We start from the raw sequence: 10,490 nt of genomic DNA, 5'->3' as shown, positions 1-10,490 counted from the left end.
TTCACCAGTATTTCGAGCATTTTATCCCTGTAATGAACAGCATTGATATTGCCGTTCAACACAGAGCTCTCTGTACGAAGCTCCACCCCACACCATCACATATGCGTAACCAAAATGATTGTGTTCATTTACGTTGACGTTGTCAAAACTCTCACCGAGACGTCTATAAACTAGAATCTTGCCACCATTGTGCTGCCGTGTGACAATCGGGACTTGTTTCTAAAGAGACAGCTGCCCATTGTCCCCGTGTACATTGAAGATGGTGAATTGCCCAGCCGTCTCTGGCAGTGATATGGAACCAGGACAGACCTTAAGATGATGCCTTCTGAGACAGTTCCCGATGGTCAAGTTCTTTGCCACAAAGCAGTTACAGCAAGTTAGCGGTCACCTTTGTTGCGGCTCCAGACCAGGGCCAATCAAGGACAATCTGCGATGCTCCTTATGTGTGTGAGTGAATATGGTTTTCCTCCGCTTTAATATCACGGCGGGGGACACCAGAAATGAACATCACACATTGTACCCGTGTGGGGAATCGAACCCGGGTCTTCGGCGTGACGAGCAAACGCATTAACCACGAGACTACCCCATCGACCCTCGATAAAGATACAAGGGTGGAACTAGGAGAGGGTGACAGACGAAGAAAGCGTGAGATAGAGACAGATAACGATAGAGAGATGACGAGACAGGGACGGGTAAAGAAGGGCAGAGATGACATACATATATACATTTAGAGAAAGGGTCACATCGTGTCGATTGTCTGGGGAGGCAACTCACTGGAGCGGATAGACAGGCTCACTTAAATTTACACTGTGGCTAACAGAATGGTGTTTAGGTCGCTTGGCAACGTCTTGCCTTTTTTGTTCTTTCCAGCCACTGTGTAAGAATAATTAAGAGTAGTATATACTCTTCAATTAAGAGTACATACAGTCTCTTAGCTGATCGATAATGGAATTGAGGCGTGATGTTCCATGCGTCTTTATAAACAATAAAGCTGGCTGGTCTGACGAAGGATGCCACAAAGTATAATGAATGTTTCATCACTGCCGGGACGCTTTCAATTATATATAGCTCGGCTTATTTAAAAGCAAATATAATGTGACGTAAATCATAAATGAATGATAGTTGGCCTTGAAAGAAAATCTCGACTTGTGAGCCTGTTCACAAAGGCGCAGCCCTTTCTGTTGTGCGAAAGAAAATAAATATTTACTTCTCTCCCAGAAGTCTGCAATATTGATCTGTCCACCTGACGATTTGATTGAACAATAATCACTCACCAGGCAGCTTTTATGACTTATGCATGAATCAATTCCCCCATCTAAAATGTCCTCTTGTTGGTAAATTACGCCGTCCTTGATGGGAACTCAATGTATATCTTACAAAGAATCTTTGAACGTTCGCCCACTTTGAGTTGTGTTAACATGTTTTTATCAAAATAAATCCTCAGCATTCACCTGATTAAGGAGCAATACTTAGCTCTGAAACGTCGTATAAAGAATAAATAGAAGTTGTATATAAAAAACCCCAGTGTATTCATGTTCGCCCAACTTCTTAACACCTTTAAAGATCTTCAAAGAATAAGTTGTCCCTGAATGTATGTTTGTTTATACCAAAAAAGGTCATGCCCGAGTGCAGACTGCAAGTTGTTATATGGAAATAAGATTCTACCTTATGGGATACTGCTGATCTGTAAGAATAACTATTGTTGTTAAGTATCATTAAGATTTCATGAGACAGATGGCGACTACTGGAGCAGCGATTCACGCCGTAGAGGTGAACTAGGACGCATCTGCCAGATACCGCTTTTGTGAAATTCTGAACATTTTAGCCTATCCATGGCTGTATATTGATTCAGATATATGGCAGCTGTTCTCTGATGGGGTATCAAGTCCTTTTCTATTACCTGAAATATGCATGATACTTACCATACGTACCGATTAACACCGAATGTATTTTCAGTATATTTACGTTGTCTCCATTGAAAGAGTACCTAGAAGGAGAAATGTAAAATGTCCATTGAAACATGAAGTTCTGGCTCAGCTTAGTAGCCTGTGTGAGATAAGACAAAACAATTAAATTGATTACCTGAAAGAAAAGCATTTAGAAATAAACTAAACTACAAAAGCAACTTTGCACATTTAAAAATAATGTTCTTGTAAATCCGTTGCACTGGTAAAAACATAAATAGACACAAACACATAGCCCAAATGCAGCGTTGTTATACCGGTAATTTTTATCAACAATGCGCACGTGATTTTGTGAAAATGCGAAAAACTGGAAAATCACCTGCTCTCATTGCTGGTAGAAATGCACGTGCCAAAAGGGTATAAAAACCAAGACTGACATCAGAACAACGTGAGCGAGCAACTGGGATGGTCCAGATGGGGGCCACGCACAGGCACTTTGCAAGAACCTTTGGTTGTTCCCTTGTTGCCGTTGGAAACTTGTTGCAACGTTTCAGACAGACTGGGCGCACATCGGACAGGTCCTGAACAGGGAGACCACGGGTCACTACGCCACAGGAAGACTGGTATCTCCGAACGTTGCACTGCGGAACCGCTTCCTCACAGTGACGTCATCGGCGGCGCATGCCTAGGGTCGACAGGTGAGCACCTACAGAGTAACACCAGAAGACTTCGGGCAGCAGGTATCAGGTCCTACCGACCGTTTAGAGGACAAATGTTAACCGCTAAATATTAAACATTGACTCAGAAGACTACGATGGGCTAATACAGTAAGACGGTATCAGTGTATGGATTGGCAGCGCGTGGTCTTTACGGACGAAAGCAGGTTCTCGTGATTACCATCGCAGAGGTGAACGGACAGCTGCTTGCTGCGTTCAGGAAGTTGTTCCATACGGTGGAGGTGGCGTTATGGTTTGTGTGTGTGTGTGTGTGTGTGTGCGGGTGGGGTGGGGGTGGGGGTGGGGGTGATTTTGTGGAGACCAGACAACGCCAATCCTCGTCTTCAATGGAAACCTCAATGCACACCGCTATAGAGATGACATTCCCCGTCCAGTAGTGCTGCCCTTCCTTCAGCAACAACCCCAAGGTGTTATGTATCAACACAACGGTTGGCCCCACGCAGCTCGCATCGTAGTGGACTTCCTTGCCACCAACAACGACAACGTGTTACCGTGGCTGCCATATTCTCCTGACTTATCACCCACAGAACACCTCTGGGACGTCTTGGACAGGCGAGTTAGAGACGGACCACACCCTCCCGGCAACAGACAAGACTTGATACAAGCTCTACAAGTTCAAGGCAACCGCCTGCCATATGCCCTCATCCGACGTTTGACGTTTTCCGTCCGACGCAGAGTCTTTGCATGTATGGAGGCACGTGGTGGCCATACTCAGTATTAGAGGGACACATTTTGTGTCTGTGACCACTTTCCGTGTTTGAATGCATTGCAGTGAAAATCTGGACAACTGAGTTTTCAACCCCCAATGAGTTTGTCTGGTGTTCAATATTTAACCACAAGATGTCAAGTTTGAGTTGTTGACTGCTTTGTGGAATTGTTGGTTTATACATACTTTATATAAAACTTTTGTTATTTTTAGTTTATTAATTACAGTCACTTCAATATGGTGCAAAGGTTTTTTTCCAGTTCAGTTTATATCAAGTAAAAGACTAAAATCAAGTTAAACAAATGATGTTGGTTATGGTGTGATGTTGCTTATGGTGTGATATTTCTTAGCATGTTGGATCGGAGAATAGATTGCTGTAAGCAACAGGAATATATACTCATGGAAACGAATAAGGGAACACATGAAAGTACAAGTGTTCCTTGTTCCAGAATTTCACACACAGTGCAATACAAAGCTTGTGAAGAAACCTTGAAAAGAATAAAAGGAACACGTGTACTTTCAGGTGTACCCTTATTCGTTATCATGAGTATATTCTAGACAAAATAAATGACGGTGTTTTGCCAAGTACCTCTGTTGATTACAGACTGAGCCTGGTTTAACGTGGGTATCCGCTGCCATGTTGGAGGTGCAACTGGTCTATATTGGCGCTTATTTTCCGAGTTATACTCTGACGAGTAATTTGTAAATTTTACATTGCTATAATTCTTGACAAAATTACAACAAATATAGTATCTCTTTCAAACAAAGAAGTTAGTCCAACTAGTAGCTTTGAAGTTATTGGTTGAACAGAAATGTCTCATGGACGGATGGATGGCATCACCATACTCACCCGACCAATTGGGGTCGGCGGTACAAAACATAGGGCACTCGAGAACGTGTAAATAAATTACATGCAGTTAACCAAAATATTGGCAATAACTAGTTCAGGTTCTTTCTCCAGAATTGAAGAGGTCATTTGAGACTATGTCGTCCTGGTCATCCACTAAAACCTCACCAATATTTATTGAAAGACGAGGAAAGAATGCGTGTTGATTTTCTTCAATCAGATGGGATAACTATTTCATCCATAAAAGAATCATGTAAGTTCACATTTAATAGTTGCGTTTATAAAAGAGATTTAACCTTTTTATGTATTTTGAAATTTTGCAGATAGTTAGCATTTTCAGTTTCAGTAGTCTGTACCCTGGAAGGGGGTAAAGAAGTGACAACATGAAGTTCTCCTGAGATCATATATGACCTCATCATGGAGATGGTGTGGCGTTCAATTTCCACAAACCAACTAATCTGAATAAAGACACTTTGTACTCACAGTGATTGCTGGAATCTATTCTTATGCACGATACTTGGCCCTGGGAACCAGTACATTAAAGTACAGGCCTTCATAATGTATAACATGTTTTACATACCTTCTTTAAGGAGAAACTTCCAGAACCAGTCTCAAGAGAAACCGCCTTCAACTGATTGCTGGTAACTTTTATCGTCAGGGTCCCCGCCCTGTGAACACACCTGATTTGCATTTAAATACAACCCTGCATAAATCACAATGTATTTTACGTATGTTTCTTATGGGCATAAAATCCCACTGAGAGATCGTCATGAATTGCACATCATTGTTTTTTAAATCCAAGTAACATTCACCATGAAACAAACAAGACTCGCACCGAACACATGTTTTTCAGTATAACATATGTATTATTTATATGCACACATCTCATGAAAAACATGATGACCTGCTAAACGAATGATCATAGAACTGTGTATAATCCAATTGGCGTCACATATTCAATTGAATAAACTCGACGAAGCGAACCTATGTTTAAAACATTAAGCACTCAATGTTCTCTTGGATGTACATTAATCTGTGTCGTAAAAATCCTTCTTCTTTACATAGATAGGACTATCGTACCTCACAAAACCTCACTTGGAGCTAATACTGACTACTGACCTTATGAATGAAACAAATCTAAATCCTCGGGTCCCTGGGTGCCGTTGTACAAAGCGATCTTAGCGCTTGGGTGATCGTAACCCCCCATACCTGAACATAGACGTACGTCTGTCGTAGCGCTAAGGCTGCTTTGTACATCGCACCCTGATCGGGTTCTACGCCGATTTTAGTAATAATCCAGCAATATATCGGCGGGGGACACCAGAAATGGGCTTCACACATTGTGCCAATGTGGAGAATCGAACCCGGGTCTTCGGCTTGACGAACGAACGCTTTAACCACTAGGCTCCGCCATAGGTACCTTCTATTAAACCATGTTCCACCCAAAGGATATAGTGAATGAGTCCATTGTTTGTGACAGATGCCCTGTCGCTCACCACGTACTGGGCTATTTACATATTGATTCGTGACGCCAAACAGACAATGCTGGAGAAAGCGTGGGTAGTATCTGTGCACTGGCCATCAAGAGCTGCCAGATGTTCTGTGAAGAAAGATGAAGTGGATGTTACTTGTCCGCACTCTTGTCAGTTCAATCTTCATTGCTCAGGGAACTGTTTGGGGCTATTCCCTTTTAAGACGAACGGACCTGGACAACAAAAAGGCTGGAGAGATCCCATCCAGCGTCCTTCATTCCGACAGTAAAGTGGACTGCGGGATACTCTGTGCCCAGGAGGACACATGTGCGGCCCTCACATACCATGATGGACAGTGTTTCCTCTACAATTCATCCTTGTCAACATCTGGCTTACCAAGCCCAGGTGCCAGTGGGTTCATATCTGATGTCCCAGCTCCTGATGCCAGAACATTCATCAAACGAGGTTAGTCATAACCAAACACTTTAGATATGCCCATTTAATAGAATTAATTTGAAATGTTTGAAGGTCAAGGACTGCGTATTTTCTTGAATAATCCATGAGGTCGCTTCAGCATTATCTACTTTGCATCCCTGCTTGATCATATAACTTTGAGGTCTAGCACTTCATTCGGAAGTTACGTATGCATTTCGACTAAATGATATGTCCTCAAGTTGACAATACTGAAGCAATATCTCTATCTGGCTTTACTTAAGACGTATTTCCAAGAGTAAAACAAACATTTACAATTTATACCTCATATCTGAAAGTCAGATTGTTTTGAAGAACATCTGGGGATATTGGTCAATATGTTCTGGGTTTAATTAACTGTAGGTTTAAAGCTAAGGTTTTACAAAACCACTTACAGTGCATGTTGAAATTATCCGAAAGCTTGTCCATACAAGGAGCCAAATGCTGATCAAAAGGAAATCATATGTTTCTCCGTGAAGATCAGAAAATTCCTCCCGTCCCCAAATCAAAATTGTTAAGTAATGCACAGTTGATACACTGTAAAAGGATAGTATTTTGAAACCTTGGTCTTGGAAATAAATTGAAATGTTGAATGCAATTGTAATAGCATGTCTTTTTTATGAAAACCAGGATGGTTCATGTAAAGGAGGAGGTATCGTTTTTACTTTGAAAATTAATTTTAATTTTGCGTTTACCTTGAAAATAATAATGGTATTTTTAAATGATGGATTAGAACTAGTGCTTACACATGCATTTTTCTCTGCAAAATACAGATCACTGCCCTCTGTCTCTGGGTTACACGTCAGTCCCGTCTGCAGACCTGTGTTTCAAATACCACGATGTTTCAATGAATTATACAGCCAGTCAGGAACAATGTGAGAGTGACGGTGGCCGCCTGGTCATCCTGAACACCGTGGAGAAACGAGACTATATTGTTGCCACACTGGGAGTTAAGTTGATCTATCGTAAGTTTCCCGTGACGTTCCTTAAATCAAGTAGTTTAAAATAATTGTCCTCCGAAGAGAGTACACCAGACCACATCATCCAATGTATATCTATCATTGCCAGAGTTTTTATCGTATCATTTGTGTTATTTTAATTTATGGCTAATTTGCTCAAAAATCGCCAACGGCTGCAGTGATGACATAAATCTAGCTAGGTCCATCATTCACCACATCATTCCATATATGTTAACCATTGCCAGAAGTTTTATAGTGGAATTTGTGTTATTTTGATGCATGGCCAATTTCTCCAAAAATCGCCAGCGGCGGCAGGGATTGTGTAAATCCCGTTAGTGTCCATGCAGGTAATAATGTAAGTCCCCATGGCCCCTAGCATGGTGATATACCTTCAGTTGCGATCTATAGCCCGAATTTATATTGTGTTGTTGGAAATTGATTACGCATTTTACATTGATCTCAAACTAGTTTTAATTAAATTGTGATAATTTAGTTGTTATACTGTCCTTCGCTAACAGCTTTTTATAAAGGTAAGAATATATTTGTTCTTTGTAAATGATTTTTTGTTGTCACGATATGGCTGAAATACTGCCGATGTGACGTAAAATTTTAACTCATTCACTCGCGTTTATAAAGTACCATTCTTTGATCATGTTTCCTCCTCTTGCTTGTACTGCCAAAGCACATGATGAATATGTTTTTACTTCCCATCTCATGAGGTGGCTCATTCAGGATAGGTTTACTTGGCCGTACTAGCATAAATATGCCCTGCTTTAGCACTGTCTTAACCCTGGTCGTCAGACACCAGGAATTTGGGAGGAGACTTTGCGTTCTTGTTCCTCGTTTATTTCACAAGGTGCTGCCATTGTCTTACCATGGTGATACGGAGGAGAATTCTCAGTTGCTGGTGCCCAGTTTATATTGTAATGTCCTAAATGATATAGAGTATTGCTCAGAAGAAGCTATACACCGCAAAATATTACATAAATATTCACAAAAATATTAATAAAATGATAAAACAATACTGACCCATGTCATACACCTACAGATACATCCATTCCGGGAACAAACGGCGAAACAGGTTAACAAATCGCCTAAGCGTTGCAAAAAATCCAAAACGACTTTTCTGATGTAATGCGAAATGCACACACGTGCACACTGAGGGTATAACAAGTGAGCAACGCAGTAGTGAAAAGAACACAAAAATGCCACGTTTCTCCTACAGGAATGGCAATGGATCACGCCTAACGTCAATCATCATCTCACGTCACCAATGTGTCGACGTGTTTTGGCGTGTATTGAAGCCAATGGTGGTCACTCTCACTACTGATTCAACATGTGATGATATTCTGGAGAAAAAAACCCTGCCTTGTTGATTTGTGTAAAAGTTCCCACTGTGATACCACGTGTCTTTCAGTGTCAATCAAACGGTACTTTCGACATCGCATGAAATGACATCGTACACACTTGCTGTACAACTGAATACCCTATTGAATGAGAGAGTTTAGCTTTACGCCGCACCCAGCTATATGGCGGCGGTCTTTAAATAATCGGGCCTGGACCAGATAATCCAGTGATCAACAGCATGAGCATCCATCTGCGCAACTGGGAACCGATGACATGTGTCAACCAAGTCAGCGAGCCTGACCATCTGATCCCGTTAGTCGCCTCTTACGACAAGCATGGGTTACTGAAGATCAATATTCTAACCCGGACCTTCACGGGTAGAATACCCTTATGAAATTAAATAGATGTTGATTTATATATGCTGTTCTTTTCTATTAAAATTTGGTCAAACCCACTGTTTATTGTAAGTGGGTTTTGAGCACTAGTATATAATTGCCAGAGGTAAATCACTTAATGTGACATTCTAGTTGGGTTTTTTGTCCGCTGGCGACATATTTTATAATATATAACTGTAAATGATTTCGGTATGATCTGCTTTAGTCACGATATGGCTGAAATATTGCAAATGTACACCTTAACTCACTCACACTGGGGAATTCTAAAAAAATGACAGGGAGTAGATTGGGAATGCTGCTGTTTTTGTATGCGTATACAACCACATGTGGGTAACTTCTATCACCGTATATTTTCATTTATTACAGCGCATATTGGTCTGCGAAGGGTGGGCGGATTGACAAGCTGGCTAGATGGTTCAACCTATCTTCCTGGAAAGGTAGCAATCAACCTTAACGGATGCGGAATTTTGTATCATGGGGCCATAAGTACCTATTATTGCAATTGGCTCCGGCCTTCCTTTTGTGAAATACCGGTTAACTATTCACAAGTCGCCAGGCCATTCTGTTAATGAAACATATGAAATGGCTTTAATTTGACATGATCAATGACTACAATATTGGCGTAGCATTGACGGAGCCTATGCACAATAAATCTGTCTGCCTTCACAAATACATTCCAATACACTCTGATGGAAACATTTTACACACTGCATAATCTGTGTTGGTGACTGTTTAGATCCCCAGCAAATGACAGTTTTCCTAAAATAATATAGTGGAAACTCTTTCAGTCACTGACGCGTTGCCGACTTGATGGACGCTGCTCTGTGTCAAGTCCATATTGCTGCTGCATCCAGTAGTTGAAGACGTACTTAGGACGTCTGCTTGAGAACAATTGATCCTGTGTTTAGCAGAAGATTCCAATTGTGAATGTGGGAGACAGCTTACTCAAATTAAGGAGTGTCTTGTTATCACAGTCGTCACCGTCCCAGTCCTTTGAATCCTCCCCTTCGATCTTCAGCAAAATGTACCGGGTTAGAAATTGAGAAGAGTTCTTTGTGAAATGATTTCTCTCCCATATGAAGTGGACGTCCTCGAAAACGAAAGTGCTTGGAACAATCTACTGTTTCATGGAGTCATATTATTTTATTAAATGTCATATTGTTTTATTAAATGTCATATTGTTTTATTAAATGTCATATTGTTTTATTAAATGGCGTAATTGTTTAAAAGTTCACATTTCACAGTGTTTCCTGATGAGTTTGATATCGGTGTTAACTTACATGATATACTGAGAACAATGGATGATCATTGCAGAATTGCATGTGCTTTAAGCGTTAAGAAAGTACTTTATTAGATATGGCTTCAAATGTTTGTTTCCCTTTCTCTAAATCTTATTAACGCGATTATGGTAGAATGGAGATAAAAATACTGTGCTGGAAAATCAGAGGCATATAATGAAATTATACAAGCTCTAAATTGTTTACTTAAAACCTCACGTTATTATAACAACTCTATTTATATTATTTAAAACCTCACGCTATTATAATAGCTCTAAATTCGCGTTCTGTTTTGAATGAAATTTAGAGCTATTATAATTTCGTTATATACCTCTGATTTTCCAGCACAGTATTTTTATCTCCATTCTACCACAA

The 10,490-nt window shown here is 40.6% G+C and overlaps 1 protein-coding gene across 1 annotated transcript; it reads left to right on the top strand.

The window, feature by feature from the left end:
* The first annotated feature begins 5,807 nt into the window (after positions 1 to 5,807).
* LOC124262618 lies at positions 5,808 to 10,222 on the top strand. Its single transcript, XM_046697124.1, has 3 exons — positions 5,808 to 6,131; positions 6,911 to 7,102; positions 9,205 to 10,222. The coding sequence occupies exons 1-3, from the start codon at positions 5,816 to 5,818 to the stop codon at positions 9,405 to 9,407; spliced, it is 711 nt and encodes a 236-aa protein (XP_046553080.1). The 5' UTR covers positions 5,808 to 5,815; the 3' UTR covers positions 9,408 to 10,222.
* The last annotated feature ends 268 nt before the right edge of the window (positions 10,223 to 10,490 follow it).

This window comes from Haliotis rubra, unplaced genomic scaffold (assembly GCF_003918875.1).
Source record: "Haliotis rubra isolate DU_JTF1 unplaced genomic scaffold, ASM391887v1 Scf848, whole genome shotgun sequence".
NCBI classification, from domain to species: Eukaryota; Metazoa; Mollusca; class Gastropoda; order Lepetellida; family Haliotidae; genus Haliotis; species Haliotis rubra.
The sequence above is the reverse complement of the archived record's forward strand: the minus strand, read 5'-3'. Positions and strand labels throughout refer to the sequence as shown.

Bases quoted from the DNA above. Each gene is read 5' to 3' on its own strand.
- LOC124262618 (XM_046697124.1), top strand. From the start codon at position 5,816: ATGTTACTTGTCCGCACTCTTGTCAGTTCAATCTTCATTGCTCAGGGA. The intron at 6,132-6,910 runs GTTAGTCATAAC...TGCAAAATACAG, and splicing joins CAGAACATTCATCAAACGAG to ATCACTGCCCTCTGTCTCTG. The intron at 7,103-9,204 runs GTAAGTTTCCCG...CATTTATTACAG, and splicing joins GGGAGTTAAGTTGATCTATC to CGCATATTGGTCTGCGAAGG.